Here is a 21,700-nt window from a genome sequence, read left to right as displayed (position 1 = left end):
CTGTACAGCACTTAAGAGATCCTCGTCTGGAAAGTGACTACATAATCTGAAAATAAACTCAGTATATAGGTTGAATATAGGAACCTAGTATTTTGTTAAACAACAAAACAAACACATTTTTGAAGGTATAAAACAACTGAGTCTGTTTCTACTAATTAGTATCTTCTTTAAGGAGAAAGTACTATCTGATTATTGAATTAAAGAATCTGAGACAGTGAGGTTTTGGCCAGTGTAAAGAAGTCTTCCTAGATTGAAGCATGAGTAATGCACAAACCTGTACAAACTGGCATTTTGGATGAGATGAGGTTATAAGAATTATTAACATTTGTAAGAACCTGGGTTTTTATAGGTTATGATGTTTATATTTATCTGACAGGTAAATTGAACTGAATCTGAAAGGGGAAGAGGGCACATTGTTTGTGTGTATATGACAGTTGTACCATCTAGTATTTAAAAACTGTATGACAGCACTTGTTCTTATGATAAATGAGAGAAATTAACATTATTCAGATGACTGCTCAGCACTGCTCAACAGAGTGGAGAAATGTTTTAAACAGATCTGTACTGTTTTCTTATAAACCATGCAGATATCACTGGCCATCTCTATAGTGAGAAATAAAAAGGAGACAGAGAACAATCTTATTTACTGGAACCACATCATCTACACTGCTTAGGCCAGTAGCAGCTATCCCTTTGTTTTATTTTACCTCACTCTTATTAGTTCTACCCAAGTAATGCCTGGATGTCCTTTGAAAATAGTTCTCTCCATGCTAGCCCTGCCTCTGAATGTACTAGTTTGGTCTTCTGTTACTTGGTCAAGCATTTGAGATCATCCCAATACTTTTTTTTTTCTTCAGCTTCTACCACATTTCTGTATGACACACTCAGAGCAGACAAGTGTGTTTTGTATTAACCAATATAAAGCTGCAACACAGCTCTCATACTATTACAGATATTTCAAATATGGGAAATTCACGTTAAACAATAAATGTATCTTAAGCCTCTGTAGACACCCCATGGGTCTCTAAAAGATCCAGGACCAGCTGTTAAGTAGCACAGAGACTGTCTGGACTAAGTAGGCCTAGAAGGTAGGGGCAACAAACATTTTAGTGGGGTCTGTTGTGGTAGAAATAAGGGCCAAGGTTTTAAACCGAAGGAGGTTTGATTTTGACCACATATAGTGAATAAGTTTTTTTTTGTTATGAGAGTAGTGAGATGCTGGAACAAGTTTCCCAGGAAAGTGGTAGATGGCCCAGACATGAAAATACTCAAAATCAGATTGGGTTGAGGCTCTGAGCAACCTGATCTAGTTGAAGATGTCCGTGCTCATTGCAGGGGAATTAGGACTAGATGGCCTTTAAAGGTGTCTTCCCACTCAAACTTTTCTATGATTCTATGGACTTAACCATTCCACTTGGCCTCGGGGCAAGAAATTGGTGCCTGATTTTCTTATATAGTGATAAAGACGTTTTGTGGGTTTTTAATTTAAACTATACATCTCCAAATACCACTCTTTTAAATCTATCTGTAAGTCAGAGTTGAAAAAAATAGAAAAAAAAAATCAGAATTCTCATTCCGTCGATCCTGAAATTTCCTTTTCAAATCAGGCAATTACTAGGGACATATATGAAAATTTGGGTACTCTCTGAAGCTCTCCATATGTACTACTAACTTGCATACTATAACTTGTCTTCAGCTGCTGCAGGGCAAATCATTTCCAAAATATGACAAATGGGATCTCCAACAAACAGGCAGTGGTGGAGGTGTAGATGAACAAATCAGTGGTGATTGTGATGATGAAGATGGCTGTGGAGGATCTGGAAGTGGAGAATTCAAAAGAGTCCTGAAAATTACAGACCGTAAGTCCATGATTCTGTTTTCTTCATGCATTTAAAGAGTGAATTGTTATGCTTTACAAAAATACATGCCACTGAATTATCTCTGAAAAGATGTGACAAGTCACCTGTGTAGTGCTTCAAGGTTTACAGGAATACGCCTGAAATTATAGGATTTCTGTGAGCATGGTATCAATGAGTATCAGTTTTATCATAACACATGTTAAAATACACTTGGCATAATATAGACTTAACACAGTACTTTTGTCAAATGATAGATGTAAAGTGGCATGTCCTTCTGAGTTCTTACATTAACATAAGAGATTTTGGCAGTGAAAAAGACAAACTGTCCTAATTTTTGATGGAACTGCGGCAAACCATGAGGTTTAGTAAAGGTAGCTTCATTTAGTGGAAAACTATTGGAACCAATGTACTAAAGCACTCAACAATAATGCCGCTGCTGTTTCTTATGCATCTTTCCACTTTTCTTACAGTCTTGTTTTTATGTAGTTTGGGGTTTGATTTGGTTGCATTGTATTTTTGTCTTGTTTATTCTCTGAAACACATTTGTAATAATTTTCATTAAAAATCCTGTGGCTATGCACTTGATAGGCATAGAACTCCAATCTTAAGCAAAGTAAGTTACTACTTCTCTGAATCAGGACATTTTTCAGCATACCTTATTTCTCTTCCCATTTTAGCAATATAAGCAGAGATGGTGGCAATAGATGAATTTTTTAATCTAAACTCCATTTCTTTATTTTGAATGATTTTTCTGAATTTTGCATTATCTATATTCACTGAATTTGAGGGTGTTGCATGCTTTCAGGCTTAGACGTGAACCCCAGGTCTTTTTTGACTTGACAGTAAAGAGGGAATTAAAAAATGTTTCTGTAGAGAACATGCAGTTTCCCATTTTTTTCTGAACTGCTGGAAAAATGCGACAGAACATTCTGGGGCATGCTTTAACAATTCAGTTTAGAATCAACCTAAGATCCTCTTGCACTGACACTTAATCTATACATTTTCAAGTCCTGCTAGAAGTCTAGATGGGATTTTGAGCAATATCCAAAAAACTTTAGACACTTACTTCCTTAGCATGCCCTTGGAGATTTAACTTTGGAGAAAGAAGTTGGAGTTGAAATATTTAAAACCAGATGTTCTTTGTAATACTGTATATATCTTATATCTATTTGATAATGACACACTGTGGTATTGAAGTACCGTAAAATAGTCTTGGAATGTGACTAGAGCTATTAAGAAAGTATTAAATGACAAAAGGATTTCAAGAACAGTATATTTCATTTCACTCTCTTCTACCACATTAGAATTTTCTTAATATTGATATATTTAGTGCAATCTTTTCAAAATGTCAAAATTATAATTAGCCTTCATATCCTCTTTATACTACATCTTCTAAATTGCTAGAATTATAAGCTGTGTGCTAGACATAGTGAAATTTGCATGTAATTCTGTTTCATTTGAACTTTTTCTAAGATATTATAGGACAAAAATATGGATCCATACGGTTCTATATTTTGACTTGTGCATAAATTTTGGGCTACTAGTATCTTCCATGAACTGTTGCGATTTTATGGATTTATGCTGGCATGCATTTCCTTTTTTGAATTCAACTTAAAAGCTGTCTTTACTGTGTACCAGAAAGAGTCCTACTTTGTTCTGGGGCTCAGATATGGGCTGTCCAATAGAACAATTAAAATATTCCATTTCGTAGAATTTTATTACAATATAGATGAAGATTTTTTTTTTTTTCAGAAATAACTTGTGTCTTTAAGTATATGTTAAAATGTATGTTTAAGATAAATGGAACAGGTGTTTGAAAAATTTTTCTTTTGCATCACTGTGACATATGAGTAGGACTTTGGGAATTTAAAGTTAGATTTAAAGTGGAAACCAATATATTTTAGTATGAAAACAAAATTTTCTTTTCAAGACATAAAATTTTATGTGAGGAACTAGAGTGGAAAAAATGTAAACATAATTGGAATTTAGGCATATATTTTTAATATTTTACATATATTTATGCAACATATATAATTTTGTGTAATTTTCTTAGCTTTGGGTGACTGGTATCAATTAAAAGCTAAGTAATATTTTAAACTCCTTGCTTTTAAACTGAAGAGTTCGATTCACTATGATGATATTGCTTACAACTACTTGAAAAGTTTGTCTGAATTTCAGGCAAGCCTACAAATTGAAACAGTATGTTTGATCCTCAGCATTAGCTTCTCTATGGAGTCATAGAGTTAGTATTATTTTTCCTTATCAAGAAAACCTTTTGTATTCTTTTACTTCTGGACACCTTTGCTTTCTCTCATAACCAGCCAGGAAAGAAATGGGGATTGCTACATATTTTTTTCCATAGTTGAGTTTAGGGGTACTAGGCGTAGCCCAGGTTTCCTTTTTGGCAGCTTCTGCAGACATTTTCACCAAGGAGATAATCTTGTGAGCAACAGATCAATGATCTTCATAAGCTATTAAGGTATGATACAGAACCACCCCTTTTATTACATTGCTGTGTATAAAAATAAAGTATAAAGACACATTCACCTTTTTTTTAATGCCATGTCATTGCCTTTTGGACGTGTCTGATACTCAGACCCAGAAGGAACAGAGAGGAAGGGAGGTGATATACTTTTGCCAAACAAACTTGTACCAATTTTATGTGTACACGTAGCTTGTGAAGTGAAAGATTACTTGTTTCCACATTCAGTGCTAGAGATGTAAGAATTTCTTTCATTTGGTGCTGAAGACTGACAAATGTGTGGTGACAGCCTTTGGGCTTTAGAAGGCCAGTGAAGATCTGGTATTTGTAATACAGAATGATACCCTTGCATTATAAAAATGCTTAAAATGTGTTATATTTTGAAAAAATCTAGCTTTTCCTATCAAACAGTCCAATCATTACATTATATTTAATGCTTCAAAGTGCTACAATTGTGCTGACTGGTTTGCTCTTTCAAAAGTACTTTTAAAATACAGTAAATCGTGCAGTTATTTGAAGAAATGGTACTAAAAAGGATAGTGTACTTTAAATGTATAAAATAAACAGTAGTATAAAGTCTTGACACTTCATTTGCTAGTTTTATTCTCCTCTAACCTGGGAGCTCCCACAGGACTATTTCATGCGTCACAATGAATTACCTCTTTGAAACCCCCTGCAGAATGCAGCAGTAATAACAACAAATACTTATCACCTACATATTGATTTGAATCTGTTTTCAAATAGCTCTGTGAGGAGGGGCTAATCCCAATATCACTCCACTGAGGTTCTCAGTACCATCTATCAAAATTCTCATAATACTTCTAGCAAGACCACTGATTCATTGTAAAGTGCTCCACCACTTGTTTGTCTTTCTTTGCTCATTTTAACATGCAACACACATGTTTCTATACTGCAGCCAGAGCTGTCCCAGTGATCTCCCTGATCTCAGGGCTCAAATATGCAGAAATATCAAGGATATCTTTGTGCTTAAGATATATATGGGCAAACTTTGTCTCCCACTTTTATTTTTTTTTTTTAATCTCACTGGATATTCATCCTCTTTTAAGAAGGAAGTCTCCTAAATGTTTTATTTCTCAGGCTTCTTAATCTATGTCTTATTATTTTCTTTTTCAAATCGTGCTGGAGAGGTAAAATACCTTGGAAAAGGATTTATGTTGTGATCTCTATATAAATAAAACAGTCTATGTCTCTTGCCTGACATTATACTGCATTCTTAAGTCCCAAATGTCCTTTCTCCTCTTTCTGCTCCTTCACCCACTTCAGTATAGCTGCTTTTCTCATTGTTAAATCTGGTTCTGGTGGCATATTCTGGGACCAAAACTACTTAAAGCTCGTAATAAAATCTCCATTATGATGTTTGCCATCTGTTAAATTCTTTTTAACTCTCATCTACATTCTGTTACCTCAGTAAAGTAAGACATCCCTTATGTCTGAGTAGGATTTCAGGTTTTATTTACACACAAGAGTATTCTTCCTAATTCCTAAATGTTAATGCGAGGTGTTATTCAGGTGTCTTTGGAAGGGCTACATGACTTCACTGTTCATAATTCACTCAATTCAGAACATCTCAGTTCTATTAAAAATGAATAAGAAAAATAAAATTTCTTGCTGTGAATGCCACATTTGGTCTAAATATTGCAATAATAATTTTTAACAATAACATTCTCATTGACTATTGTTAATTGAGAGGCTGAGGGATCTCACCCTTCCTTTTCACATAATGACTATCAAAATCTGAGCTCTTCTCTTCATAGCCTTGTCTTTTGTGGAGCTGAAAATCTTTTGAAGAAAAAGATTTTTTTGTATATAATATGTTCCTGTGAAAAATTTGCATTTCTGGAATTAGTAAATACTGAGCAAGAAGATATATATTGTCAACAAATGTGAAATTCAAAGATTTTTCTGTGTGCATGATCAAGTGTTGGCACAAAAAATACATGATGATATAAATTATTGAAGCATAAACAAAGACAAAATATGAATGGGTTCCAAAGATATCCACCAAAAAAAACCCAAAACCACTTTTGGATTCTTAAACATAGACTTTCACCAGTCAGTGAAGTTTGAACAGGTAAAGTTGCCAGATGTACAACAACATGAAGCACTGTGGTGGGTTGACAGGTGCCAGGTGCCCCCAAACTGCACAGCACTGTGAGGGCTGCTATGAGAAAATGAACTCCAGCTCAGCTAGAACCAATACAAGCAGCGAGAGAAAAACCAAAAGGATTTCACTTAAAATGCCTTGCAAAAACTGAGAAAAGTTACAATACAATTTTTTTATGCAGTATTTTGCAAAAAGGTGTGATCTGCATAATGATATTATGCATTTGAAAAATGTAAAAGACAAGATTTCCATTTTTGATTGTTTTCTATTTAAAGAGTATCATCTCTCTCTCTCTTAGCACATTGTCTCATGAGTCAATATTTTTACATTTTGAGTGATTAATTTAACCTGAGTAATGGTTTGAAACTGTACTGCCAGGTTGGATTGTTAATTCAAAAACAAGTAAGGGGAAGGGTTATGTAAAATTTGATGAGGGAATTTACACAGAGACAGAAATAAAGTCAGATAATATAAAATTTCGTATTTTGCAACAGTGGTTTTTTGCCTTTCATTAATATGACATGAAGACATGACATTGACATGAAGATTTTTATGACAGCAGTTATCAAACACAAACAAAGAAGCACAATTACTCTTCAAAGGTTTTAAGTTATCATATAGTGTTCAATGAGCACACTCACTGGTCTAAAGCTACACATCGGAGCAGTGCAATTATTACAAACAAGCTGCATTAATAACATGAGGTTATATTTTGCTGGATATATATTACCTTATAATAATACCACTAATTCTGAAGTTACCAGAAATCTTGAGCCTTTTAGTACATGTATTATTTAAGTGAACAAATGTATAAATATTTACACTTATGTTTACCAGTAAAGAAACAAACTTCTGGCAAAGTACTAATATTGATTGCTTTCTCATCCATTCTATAATATTTCCTGATGAAAATTAATAAGATAATAGGTGTCACAGCTATTTATCAGGATAAAGAATGTCCTAAATGCTTTTTTATTTTCACAGCAGTAGAATGAAAAGTAGCCAGTGCCACTCTTAAAAAAGTGCTATTGTACATCACCTGCTTGTTGAATAAATTATGGTTTATTACTTTCTAGTTTTTAAAAACTTCCAAAACCCTCCTTCTGCTTTATGCCTCCCAAACTTGACAGAGGATATACTCCAGCATGTCCTTCTCTGCTCTGGATTCTTCTGTGAAGAGAGGGGAAAAAATTATATATATATATTATAGCTCTTCAAGAGCTCCTTTTTGGAAATATCAGAGAAATACAGAATATGATATTGTGTGGTCAAGGTATCATGCAGGTTTTGTATCATCTGAACTGGCATGCTATGCGTCAGAATAAAGTTGGTATCTTTGTGGAGATAGACACTTTATGTGGTAATGGATTAATAAAAGTGTAATTTATTAGCCTACAGAACAGTAAGGTTCCAATTAACTCCTCTCTGTGGATTTATGCATTTCCTTCTAACTTTTCACCAGCTCAGACATACTTTAGGCTATTTCCTTGGATAGAGAGAAGGGAAAAACCCCAAATTCTTCTGATCGGTCTTCCAGATATGTAGACATTTCAAAACTTTCAATAAACAAGTTACATATTAATTGAAGAATTAATACACCATTGCCTTACTTCACCTAAATTTGATGCCAAAAAGCAGAGAAGCAATTGCAGAAGTAAAGAATGCCAAGTACAAATACAGTCCTTGCTCAAATTGACATGACAGTGAATGTCAAGTTTCCTACTGTGGACTACAAGATTTAATTCTGCATGGTACTGTTCAGAAAAGTGGAGAGTAAAAACACCTTCTGTGTGGAAGTTTTGCCTTACATAAGGCAAGGCTGTGTTCCCTCTTTCGAGATGGAGTGGATTGTTTTGCGAGTTCCCTCATTTCCCACTCCTCCTCTACAGGGATCTTTCAGACATATCTCAAAGACAAACCACCAGCTATAAACAAAATTTTGAGATGGTGAATACAAACAGACTTTTTATTGGTAGGTTTGTAAGGTTAAAAAAAGACATTGAATTCTTTAAAATGCCTCAAGAACAATCACTAAATGTCACTTCTAGCTAAGCAAGAAGTGATTAACCATATCTATTCCACAAACACAGAATAAAATGTGACTATAAATTCAAATGGTTTATGTGATACCATAGAATTTGTGTTATTTATGAATCCAATCCCCTCAAATGAGCCAGTGACAAACCAGTTAAGGCTAATCCTTCAAAAAGCAGCATGCTATCCCAAGTGCATTGTTTCCCACCTTTACCTACTGTAAATGTCTCTTTCTGGTGCAAAGACTGTTTATTCATTTGGTTAGAATAGGAGATAATAATCAGGCTAAGCCTCTACAGCTATAGTTAAAGCCATACAGCTGGCCTATAGAATAAAATCAGAATAATCAGCTCACCAATGACACCAATTTTTTTTCCTAAAAAAAACATTTTAAGGTTTTAAGGTTTTATGATTAATCCTGTTAACACAGAAGAACTTTGGAAATTTCGTCAAGGGAACAACTCTTAAAAAATAACTGTACCATCTTTTTTTTTTTTCCATACTAGACAATAAAATTCCTTATCTATTCAATATTAGGTTATGGGCTATTTATTTATTCATGTGCATCTGATATATGCAAAATCAAGTCAAAATACACTGCTAGTTTATGCAAAGTATGGTTAATTTTAAAATAATAAGGTTAATTTGTTAGATTTAAAATTAGTTCTGATTGACTTTATTCTGAGTAGGCATCATTTCACTGACTTCATATGAATTTGTATTTTCCAGAGAGACCACATAATAAGTTTAGATGGAGTTAAAAAATTCTAATTGTATTTTTAAAGGCATAACCTCCTAATTATACCACTGCTTGTGAAGTTGCCAGAAATTTGGAGCCTTTTAATGCATGTAATATTTAATTGAACCAATTCCAGTATTATATGTTAATAATTTCTGATTAGTAATTGGTTATAATTCAATAAATAAATAAATATTCATTATTTGTTAATGTGTTCTTTGAAATGTGTTTCATAATAATGTATTAAGGATGTGAAGAGAAAAATTATAACTCTTGATCTCTGTATTCTAACCACCTTTACTGTTTTACCAAATACTTCCATTAATTCAGTTGATGAGAATTTATGTTTTCCTTTATACAAAACAAAAATGAGCAGGTGTTTTGCTGCAAAAATACATTCCTTTTAATTAGTTGTATTTTAAATCAATCCCTTTTACTGAGTAGTGATGTCTAATCCTCAAAGATGTGAGAGATTTTACTTCAAATAAGCCCTCAAAATTCAATACATTTTTAAAGAACAGACCTTCTGAATGGTCACTTTCATCTCTAGTTACCCTTATGACTGGTTTAATTGTGCCTAGGAGATCTTTCTGTAAGAAATTCTTCATAATTTTGAAGTGTTCTTTTTAAATCTGTCAGTGTTTTAATTTTTTATTTATTTATTTATTTCTTTTTGGCAGAAGGAGGGGAAGAGCAGCATCTCACTCTTGGTGTTCCATTTCCCATACTATCTGTTAGATAGCTTTTACTATCCATTTTGGATGATTCTTTTACTCTTCCAGTTTACTTCTACTCTACTGACCAAAAGCCTCAAAATGAGTTGCCCTTTTTTTTTCTTTCTTTCTTTCCTTTTTATAGAAATTAATTTGTTTTAGCTCTTTGTGGGAGAGAATATATAAAGCTAACCTCTGTAGTTTGAAACTATTATCATATTCTAGTAACAATTCCTTTGAATGATCAGATTAACTACTTCAAGTTTACAGTAAGAATGCTACCTGTTACTATCCAAAATCTAAACATGAATATTGGAGGACAGCTATAGCCTACTGTGTATTTAATTTTTTTTCTTAGTATGCAATCCTACTTGAATAACGATAGATACAGAGACAGGATTTTTCTTCATGAGCTAAAAAATTTAGACTTCTTTTCTAATCATTGTAAAGAAATTAACATGTATCACTGAAAATGAGTAAGCACAGGAGGGCACAGCTCATTAGGCCTACATTAAGCATGTCTGTGAAGATGAGAATTGTGCCCTACAATCCTTATTTCTCTCAACTGACTGTGAAAGGACAAGCTTCAGTAGCTTAAGTACAGATATCTAAAGTTAGTTAGAAAATGCCTTCCATAGTTAGGTTCATTTGCATTTACTTTGGTTCTGGTTCAAAATTGATTTTTTATTTTTAGATAAGGGTTAAATATCTTTAAATGTACTTCACACTCTTATTGTCAGTATCACTAGTGACTTCTTGCAATAAGAAATAGAGGGGTTACCTGCAAATACAACTAATAACACCTGTAAAACAGAATTCATGTTGTCTCAAAGATCTAGTTTGCTGGGAGAAAAAAATCATTCCTATTCTCCATCATCTGTGATGTAGAAAATGGCTACTGGTGAAAAACGAATTGGGAATGTCTGTAAATCCCATGGTGTGTTATCAAATTGTCCTGGTATCTTTTTTTACCTGTTTCTCCTTTTAGTTTTTGACCACAAAAATAAATGTAAAAATACAACAACACAAAACTTTCATAGCCATTACATGAATAAGAAATCACTTCACTGAATAAAAAAGGAATTTTAAAACACTTTTTAAATCTACTTATGAAAGAATCTGTCCTTTTTCAAAGTTGTGAATAATATCAGACTGTTATCTTTCTATTTCTTAAACAGACTGCAACCATGATAAATGTCGCACTTTGATTTACTCAAAGGTGATCTATAGTCAAAGGTAGCTCTTCGGCCTGTCATGCATCTTCAGTTTTTATTATATTCTTTTAGAAAATCAAAGTGTATGTGATCTCCTGAGAGTTCCCTTTGCAACCTGTGCAGAGACTTAAATTAGATTAGTTTCATATTTGTGTCTTCCACTATTAATGATTATAACTCCAATGCCTTGACTAATCTGCTTCTCAGTAATTCATGCTCAAACCATTTGCTAAGTTTTAAATAAAAGAGAATCAATTAATTTTTGTTTGCTACAGAAACTTAGCACTATCTTTTTTTTTTTTTTTTCCCCAAGAAACAATAAGTCAGGGAGATACAAGCTTGAGAAAGATCTAGATCTTAAAATCTGAAAAACTTGTGTGAATATATATATATATATATATACACACATATAAATCAACAGAAGTTCCCTAAAAACAGATGAAACTATTAAAAATACTCAGTTATGACTTGTATTCCATAAAATAATGTATCTGGAAGGCAGCAAGTGGACTTTCTTTTTCTGTTGTTGTTTTGAAGAGAAGTGGTTAGGTATAATTCCAATCTAGTTTAGGATTGTGATGTCTCATTTCTACAAACAGACTGATACTAAGCACTAGTACTGATTTTAAGTTTCCAGAATTAAATGTATAGAAAAGATTTTGCAAGGCAAAAAGCTATAGCAGATACCTAGTTAGAGAGGTGGGACATGCTGTCATTTTAGCAGATCATTCCAGGACTTTGCTTCTGTATGTCATCACTGGTTTATTTTGATTGCATTAATTCTGTTTACAGTGTCTATAGCAGAAGCTAGCTCAGATTTATTAAACCTTATTCTCTAGATACCTACATTTAGATGAATTAAACTGGACATAAATATCAGTTATTGGGTTTTCAAAGGCTGGCTAATGAGAACAACTTTCCCAGATATTGGCCAGTAGCAGTGAGGTTAGACATGCTTAACTTTAGTTATTTTCCCTATTTAGAGCCCCATTAAGCAGACACTTCTCAAGGCCACTTCTCAAGATGTGCTTAAGGAAGGGAAAATCTCCTGCTTCAGTGATATACTCAGTTGCAGAAAGAGAGGGCTACACCACAGCTCAGTAGATACAGCTTCATTAAGGCATCCTTTGTGGAACCATGTAGTCACTAGCATTTTTTATATCAAGCCCATTACGTCTCTCAAACACGGATCTTTTCTGCCATTTGGATTCCTTTCTCAAGTTCATTCTGCCTGCAGTCATCCCCAGGTAAATGCTTCTACAGCACAAGCTGAATTTAGAGCCTGAGTAGCTGCCATGTTTCTCATACAGGCATATGATTTAGGCTTGTTATAAACATGGAGAGACCATACAGAAAGATAGGTCAGATTTCTAGAAAGGACATGAAACCCTTGTTTTTATTTTATTATCATGAATGCCCTAAGACTTATGGACATAGATCAATCAATGTCATTTTAATTCAGGACCAAAATGTCTCTGAGACCTAGCCTGGAGAAGAAAAATGTAGCTTTGAGAACAGGGATAGGATGAAATAAAATGTCTAAGGATAAGAAACTACTAAAGAGAGGATTTTTTTGAGGAAAATGTTTGATTGAGACATCTGAATCAGAACAAGTCTGAACAGAGAAGGATGTAAGAGAGAAATGCAGAAATGTGCTTGTACACTCTTTTTACCATGTCTCTTCCACCGTTTTTCATTTTTTTCCCAACATTCACAGTCTAAAATAGAAATGCTCATAGATGTAAGTCTGCATCTCTGAGACTAAAGAGTAGATGCTGTGACCAGCTTTGGGATGTGAGAAACACAGTTTATAGCACTTGCACAGCTGATGATGATGTAGAAAGTATAATATTCTTAAGAGAATCTTATAGATTGTAACAGTGACATTTGGAAAATATGTCAGTTGCTAGAGTGGAGACAGCTAGCTGTTAAAAAAAACTATTTCTGAAATGTCAGGGAGCAAAACCAGAATATGGGAGTTGTTCTAAAAGGAAGTAGCTATATATTAACTAAAGAGCTGCAAAATAATAATTTACTACATATTGTGTTGTTGCCTTACATATATAAACACAGCCATTAGCAAAAAAAAAAAAAAGGAAGGAACTCTTAGGTAATTCCTAATAAAATTGTTCATCAAAAACTAGTTATAGACAAAAATATTGATCATATGTTATGACTTGCAGAAGACCTTGAGATTTATTAAAACATTTATTGTTTTTTAAGGGTTTGCTAATTAAAAATGCACATCAGGGATTTTGTTTTCAATAACTGAAAATGCCTACTCATCTATTTAAATGAACTGAATGATAATAAGGTACTTGAATAGGTTTGTTTCCAGGTTACAATTTGCTTATCTCTGGTAGTTCCAAGACTTAGACACACAAGATACCCAGACACACTTCAAATACGGGCAAACTAAGAATACAGACTACCATTTGCAAATTAATTTAGCTGAGAAGTGGTCTCTGCTGCCCACCTTGCCCATCCTCTGGAGCTGTATCTCTTCTAGCTACTGTAACTGAACCACAAATGATGCTCTTTAATACAGACCAAAACTTCAAGCAAACTGAATGTGCTTCTGCTATATATTAATAAAGCTGTGCAAGGTTGATTTGGTTGATTGCCAGATAGTTACTCAACTGTTCTCTAACTCCCTGTCCTCAATAAATAATAAAAAAACAGTGTGATAAGACAAAATCTTTCTTGTGTCAAGATAAAATCAGAAAGATCACTTACCAATTAACATCCCAAAAATGAAAAGACTCAACTTGAAGAAAGTTAATTTCTTGCCAATTAAAACAGAGTCAGATGGCAAAAACCAAACAGCTTCACCCCATCACCCACTTCTTTTCAATCTATGTTACTGCTTAATTCCCAGCTCCTTTGCCTCCTTCTGACACTGGGTGTTGCAGGGGTGACAAGGAAAAGGGATTGATTGCAGCCAGTTCATAACAGCTCCTTTCTGCTGCCTTTTCTCCTCACATTTCCTTCCCTGTGCCAGCGTGGGTCCTGTCCAAAAGCTGCAGCTTCCTTCAGGGCACATGCACCTGCTCCTACATGAAGTCCTCCTCAGGCTGCAGTGTGGTAATCAGCTCCTCTCTAGGTGCTGCAGGGGAATCTCTGCTGTGGTGCCTGGAGCACCTCTTCCCTCTCCTCCTTCTCTCACCTTGGTGTTCAGAAGGTTGTTTCCCTCAGTTTCACTCAGTTTCTCTCACTTCCACCGCACTCACCTCCTCCTCCTAAGTGTTAAGCAAAATGTTGCCCTTTTAAAAATACATTTTCCCTGAGGCACCACAGTCCTGACTGGTGGGGCTCAGCCATGCCCTGGATGGATCTGCTGAATCCCGCTGCCTGTGTCACACATGAGGCGTCCCAGTCTCTCCTCACAGGTGCCACCCCTGCAGCCCCACTGCCAGCACTGGGGCACACACACCCAGTGCAGCTGCACACTGGGCACTGGTGTGTCAGCCAACACAGGGAGTCCTGTCTTTACCAAGAGGGAATCACTTTTGGAAGTAGGGTTGAGGGGACAGGCTGAGGTGGTCATGAGCCATGAGCTCTCTGGCCAGTCCTGTGGACTCAGCTGAGAGCCCACTGCTGCACACCCATGCAGTGGTTTGGCCTGTTGAGAACAAGATTTGTTACTTTTTCTACAGCTCTCTCTGCACTAAGTTACCAAGTGTTTGCTTGTAGATCTGCTTATGCACACTCAGGGCTTCAGCTGCTTGCGCTCCTGTAGCAAGTATTTTGATAGATTCAGGATTAGGTCCTTTGAGACAGTCACTGACTACAAAAATCCCTGTAGCTTTCCATTGTAAAAAATAGCTCTGTGATTGATAACCTGATACTGGTGTTAACAACTTCCACAAAAAAGGGAAAAATTCAACAGAGAGTAGAAAAAATGTCACTTCTCACAACCTGTGTTCAGAACCTGTGTGATCTTCAGGGTCTTATGAGCAGACCGAGGAAGTTGGTGCTTCTGCTTCTCAAGAGTCACTTTCTATCTGAATGCACTTAGCAAGACGTGTGATGCATAACGACATAGAATATATCACAGAAAAGGAAAATATAATATATAATTAAAGAGATTCTGATTAAAAGCTGTGAGCTCAGTAACATTTTTATGAAGTTATAAAGTAGTTTTCTAGTAAAATTTCAAATGTAATATTCAGTTCATTAACAACTCTCATCATCCCCAAATCCATAAACATTAATTTATTTTACTGTGTAGCAATTTCAAAGAAATGTAAGTCATAAAATGTAAAAGAAAGTGTTTAGCTATGGATTCAAAAAGAGAACCATCAGATTTTATTTCTCTTCTAGTTAGTGTTGTCTATTGCCTTTTTTCTTCCTTTTTTATTGCTCCTTCCTTTTTTCTAATTAACTACCATTTGTCATTTTATGTCAACTGCCATAATTATAAGTCATTATGTAAGATACTAATACCCTTAACAGCAGTTGCCTCGCATGTAAACTCTTGTGTCCAAACGGCCACTTAGCAAGGAAGTGGATTTTAATTTCTCACCATTCATTACTATTTCAATTGCTCTAAACAGTATAATTGAAGAACAGCAGGTGATTTTTATTTCAGCTCTTTAGTCTTGTTTCTTAACTTACCTTTTTAAATAGCAGTGTTCTTTCACAGTAAGAAGGCAATTAATTCTTCCGTATGCCAGAAGATGCCACTGTAGCACTCACTTACAAACAGTAAAGACTGATGACAGGGGAGAAGGACGAATATTATCAGATACAACATCTGATTGATTGCACCTGAGAAGGTATTACTGTGAATATCCTAAAAGTACCTGGTCTTAATCTGGTGAGAGAATGAGATTCTGCAGTTTTTTTAAAAATAAATAAAACCAACTACATATTGGAAATTAAAGGAAATAATTATTTTATGGCATAATTGCATAAACTGCAATCCTAGTGCTGTATTTGCTATTTTGGATATTTATGCGCTTCAGCAGTGTACCAAACACTGATAGGAGTACATGTTCTTTCTCCAAAGGATTTTTCTAGAAAGGATTTTCCTGCTGTTTAATATAACATATAAATCACTTTGAAAAAATAGTGTTCTTAGGTTGCTATTTCATTTTCTTCTGTATCCAGTTAATCGCAGAGAGGTTTGAGATCATCTATCTACTTCAGTGTCATGGTTCTCTTTTTTTGTCTTTTTTTTTATACTTTAAAAATTCTCATAGTGGGCAGTCCATCACTAGCTTTAGAAACTAGGTTTTCCCCCAGGTGATAAAGAAACAGGGCAGCCAGAAAATATTTCCCCAAAAGGTCTACCTAAAAGGATGCTTTATTTTTTTTTGATTTATTTATCTTTTAGGAACAATTTAAACATTTTACCTCTTGAAAGCTGTGCTACTTGCTGGTGACAGGGAAGAAGAGGAAGGAAGGTTACTGTGCAATTCTATGATGGTCAAAAAAGGTTGAAATTGATAATCTATAAAGAATTACAATAGGAAGAAGCACTTTAAAAGCCCTTCCTCTGAACAAGCTCTCAATTAATTGTTTGTCCTCAGGGTGCCTGCATAAGAAAGCAAGCAAAGTGTGTGTGCACTTAAACTTTCCAATGGGACACTGCAATCCACTGTCAAATGTGTCATCAGATGGACAATCAGAATGGTGGTGTGGAATTTAAGTTATGCAGGTTCTTCTGCCACAAAAGGTGGAAAAATTACTCACAAGCACTGCACGATGCAAATTTTATGCCATGTATTATCAAGATTCTCTTTTTTCAGTTAATATTTAAAGGCCTCATGTCTTGAGATCAAGCAGGTTTATCCAGAATTTAGAATTTTTCAATTCTAGTGACTGGCAACCAGAGAGATGTTGCCTTATTTACTATAGTCGTTGAACCTGACCCTTCAGCAAGTTGTTCACCCATCATGTTGTGTGCATGTTTAGCTGTATGCTGGACATTTTATTTACAAAAATGCTGTGAGAGATAGATAGTATCAAAAGCTTTTATAAAATCCCAAACACCCATGTTTATTGCCTTCCCTTTGTCTACTGGTCAAAAGTAGTTTGTTTCCATATCCAGCATATCTATTCAGCCTGTTCAGTGCACTCAGCAGCTCTTCTGTTAGTAATCATCTCTTTAGTGAAACAACAGGATTTGTTATCAGAATTCATAAGTTTCCATGCAGACTAAAAGCCTGGTCTCTGTGCTGTGGCTTTGAAAGGCACATTGAGCTCCACCAGGTGTTGGGGAAATTGGGGATATCTTTTACATTGAAATTTATGCCTTCTTGCCTGGGTGAACGGGATAACAAACCACGTGATATAACATAAGCTATACAGTGCAATACAAAAATTACTCTGTGCAAATTCAAATTCCCAATCACCCAGTGCAAAAGAACAGCTAAATAATCTAGTGCATCACAACACTTACCTATCTTCATGAAACACTAGCTGATCATTCTGTCCTTTCTTTCAAATTTCTCAAGAAGTATGTAGGGAGGAATGAGAAAGCATATTTAGTCAAGTGACAGATTATTGAAGAGTTGATTACTATGAGGAAAAAAACAACAACTCACATACCTGCCTATTGTTATTTTTTATTAAACATCTATCAAAAGTTTTCGTTGAAACAATCAAATGACTTGAATACAACCTATGAAATTGGTCTAATAATAGCAAATGGTCAGTCCTAGGGACTGAATATAATTGTTTTTACTGGACCCACCAATAAAATGTTATATAGTAATTACAGTTTGAGACTTTCTGTTTTGCTTAGTATCATTGTAAAACTTTCTTCATTACTTCTCCATAGCAACTCATCTTTGCACCTTTTTGTCTTGTGAATACTAAAATATACCCTAAAGTTGAGTATTTATATTTTTAACTTATAGTTGTGTAATTAAAAGGTGAAAGTGCATGTTAAATGCATCAGCAGACTGCATTTTTGGCAAAGAAGGTAAAGCATATAAAATGTGTATCCCATCTGTTACAAATGCACGGTCTTTTCATCAGTAATTACAACAATTTTATCTGGAAAATATAATTTATTCTTCCCTAAATGCAGCTAAAAATAACTGTGAATAAAGGTATATTTGGAATTAGATAGAACCCACATAAAACCTGATTTTGATTTTAGCAAAAATTAACTCAATTTCTACCACAGTCCCTGGGTTTCATGTTTCCTGATGTTCACATGCATTATGCAGAGGCACCAAATATTAGGTGAGAGACAAAGCACAGTGTGTCTGAGGTGTTTAGCATGCAATAGAGAATTTTTTTGATGACTCATAGGTAGGGCTGGTGATATAGGCAGTGAATATTATGTCAGTGTGCACATCAGTGTTACAGCAACAAACTGCGTATTCCTGTTTTGATGCATTGAATTCATCTTTATCTTTAAAAAAGTATGATGCATCCAAAATAATTTGTGATGAAGCATTTAGTCACAGCTGTGCCCACATCTCTTTTTGGAAAACATCACTGTTAAATATTATTATAAAATGTTGAAAATAATTAAAATTAAAGACTTTGATGGACCACTTCTGAATATTCCTTTTTATGAAATCTATATTTCACTATGTATTGAGTTGACTCAGCCTGGATGCCCACCAAAGTCATTCTATTATTTCTCTCCTCATCAGAATAGGAAAGAGAAAATAAAAGGAAAATCTTGTAGGTTGAGATAAGGACTCACTGATTACCATCGGGGCAAAATGGACTTGACGTGGAGATACTATTAAAATTTAATACCAATGAAATCAGAATAGGGTCATAAGAAATGAACCCAACCTTTAAAACGCCACCCAGCCTCTCCTCCCTTATGCCTGGGCTCAACTTCATTCCTTATTTTCTCTACCTTTCCTTTCACAAGCATGCAGGGTGACCAGAAATGGGGGTTGTGTCAATTCATCACATCTCTGCCACTCCTTCCTCCCCAGGGGAAGGACTCCTCACAGACTTCCCCTGCTGCCTTCCATGTATGGGTCTCTTCCATGGGGTGTATTCTTTCAGGAACAGTCTGCTCCAGCATGGATCCCCCAGGGGATCACAAGTCCTGTCAGTAAACCTTTTCCAACAGGGGCTTCTTTCTCCATGGGGCCACAGGTCCTGCCAGGACCATCACCTCCTTTAGGTATCCATCTGTTCCATGGGGTCTTCCACGTGCTGCCAGTGGATATCTGCTGTTCCACCATGGACTCCCACAGCCTGCAGGGACACAGCCTGGCTCACAGGCTCTGCACCATCGGGTGCAGCAGGGGAATCTCTGCTCCAGCACACAGAGCACCTCCTGCCCACCCTTCTGCCCTGACTTTGATGTCTGCAGGGGTGCTTCTCTCAGATATTCTCCCTCTTCTCTCTGGCTGCTATTGCAGTGGGGTTTTTTAACCCTTTTAAAATTACATTATCCCACAGGTGCTAGCCCTGTCACTGATGAGCTCTGCCTTGGAACCAGCTCACAGTATCCCTCTGATAATGTGAAGGGATAATAGTGGGGAAGGCTTCTGGCAGCTTCTTACCCCTGTAGGCCCCCTGCTACCAAACCCCGGTGATGAACAATTCAACATATACTAAACTTTTATTAAAATAAAACAGAAATACAAAGCAGAAAGTAGGAGAACATGAATGTACTTTTAGTCAAATTTTGTAGTGTGTTTGTGAGCTGATTTTGATAATAAGCTAAACCAGTAGTTTACATACAGGACTGAAGTATGGTCACATAGCATACTTTATTAAGGTTGTGTGAGGCAATATCTCATGGCATCATGTGTTAAAGGATGCTGCTTTTTCAGACTGTGATCTTTCTCTTTTTTTTTTTTTTGGCTGTTTGTTTTAAAAAATTCGACATTTACCAATGCCTTTTTCCTTAGATTTTTTCCTTTGCATTGAAAGATGTCCTGTAAATGCATTCTTAGATTGCATACAGTTTTTTTTTAATCCAGTAATTAAGTCAATATTTAAAACTGTAAATATAAATTATTTAAATGAATATTATGTTTAGCATACTACCAATTAGTAGGTTATACAATCGTCAATCTTGAGAATGGCTGTTCTCATATTAAAAGATTAAAGAAAATATTTTCTCTAATTATCCCTTCTTGCATGAAATATGAATCTTTGGTCACAGAAAACTTTCAGTCATTAACATGTTAATTTTCCTTATATTATCTGCAATCCATTTCTTCTGTGATCTAAGCATTTAGTGAGTCTTTCTTCAGGTTTGTGTACATTTTCACAAGGAATAGAAACCAACACTGACATAACCTCTTTTGTTTTTAATTTATGGAAGTACATCACATTATTTTCCTGAGTACAGTAAGAAGCAAATAGCAGATTTGTTTGTTTTGTCCATAATTCAGAACATCTGTCTTGAAGATGCTCTGTCCCTTGGTTCTTTTTTCGGAAGTATATTAGCAGTATTTTCCTCATCATATCCTTTGCTTTCCTGTTTCCTCTTTCCTCTTCTCTGACTGTTCCTGGCAGAGAAAATTTCCGTTTCACCCATCTATCTGAAGCCAAGTACTAGCTCTCCTTTGGTCTGGGCATAATCTCAGCGCTGTCATGTTATGCACAAGTAATCCCTCATGCTGCTTTAACAAGGTTTCACTGAATATACATTGCAAATATTAACATCTCAAAAATTGGATTTTGAATAGGTTTGAATTTCCTCCTGAGTATTTTAATGCATTTTGTTTCCTTTTATTCTACTTTTATTGTCATAGTAATTTAAAATTTTCAAATTTCTTTCACAACAATAAGCAATGCTAAAAATATATTAAAGGCCATCTTCCAGTAACCCCATGACTCATGAGGCTCTGCCTTTTACAAGGGTATCAAATATCCAGAAACTGATCATTTGAGACAGCTGACACAACTTCAGCTGCCTTAATCCTTTCAACAGGCTTTGGGAGCAGAGAGAAATATAACCCTGGTCATAACCCTTACTTTATCTACTCCTATTTTTTACATTTAAAATCAGTGAGACTAAGGAAAAGAAAGGAGAAAGGGGATATTATATAATGTGGTATTACCATGTGTTCATATGTGGGCAAGAACCCCCATTCCTAAGCCAAAGACACCATCTCCAGCTTCAGTAAATATTGGTCTAAAAAGTTGTTATATTGATCATGTTGTTGAATTGAGTGAATATAGAACACAGATATCTGCTCTCCTCCTTCTCTTAACTTGTATAAACAAAAAAGTAATTTTCTGCCAAGTAGTTTAAGAACTGAAGAAACAGCTAATGGATTTCTGCTCCTGTTTTCATAGTTTTCTGAGGCAATGAAGATTGAAAAAGTACTCAGAGGCTGGAGACTGGTTTGTAAAAATGATCAGATGTATTTTGCTTTTATGCATAGAGTATGTAGCTGAGCCATACAGTATGTAGAATGAAAATTGTTGGCTGAGTACCCTTTCCTTTGCAAAAAAGCAATCAAATTATTTTTTAGCACATTTAATATCCAGTATTGATTCCTCCACTAAATGAATTTTAACTACCAGACTCTTATTCTTTAATTATGAGGATGAGTAAAAAAAAAATAAATCAATAAACTACTAAAGA

General features: G+C 35.1%; 1 protein-coding gene across 2 annotated transcripts in view; it reads left to right on the top strand.

Moving 5' to 3' along the window:
* The window catches only part of GPC5 (glypican 5), a 585,152-nt gene that overhangs the window by 292,764 nt on the left and 270,688 nt on the right, over positions 1–21,700 (top strand). For both annotated transcript variants that reach the window (XM_064408451.1, XM_064408450.1), the window contains exon 7: positions 1,697–1,859. In XM_064408451.1, the coding sequence (XP_064264521.1) occupies positions 1,697–1,859 (163 nt within the window). The remainder of the gene's footprint in view (positions 1–1,696; positions 1,860–21,700) is intronic.

Source organism: Passer domesticus, chromosome 2 (genome assembly GCF_036417665.1).
Source record: "Passer domesticus isolate bPasDom1 chromosome 2, bPasDom1.hap1, whole genome shotgun sequence".
NCBI classification, from domain to species: Eukaryota; Metazoa; Chordata; class Aves; order Passeriformes; family Passeridae; genus Passer; species Passer domesticus.
This window is presented reverse-complemented; position numbering and strand designations above follow the sequence as displayed.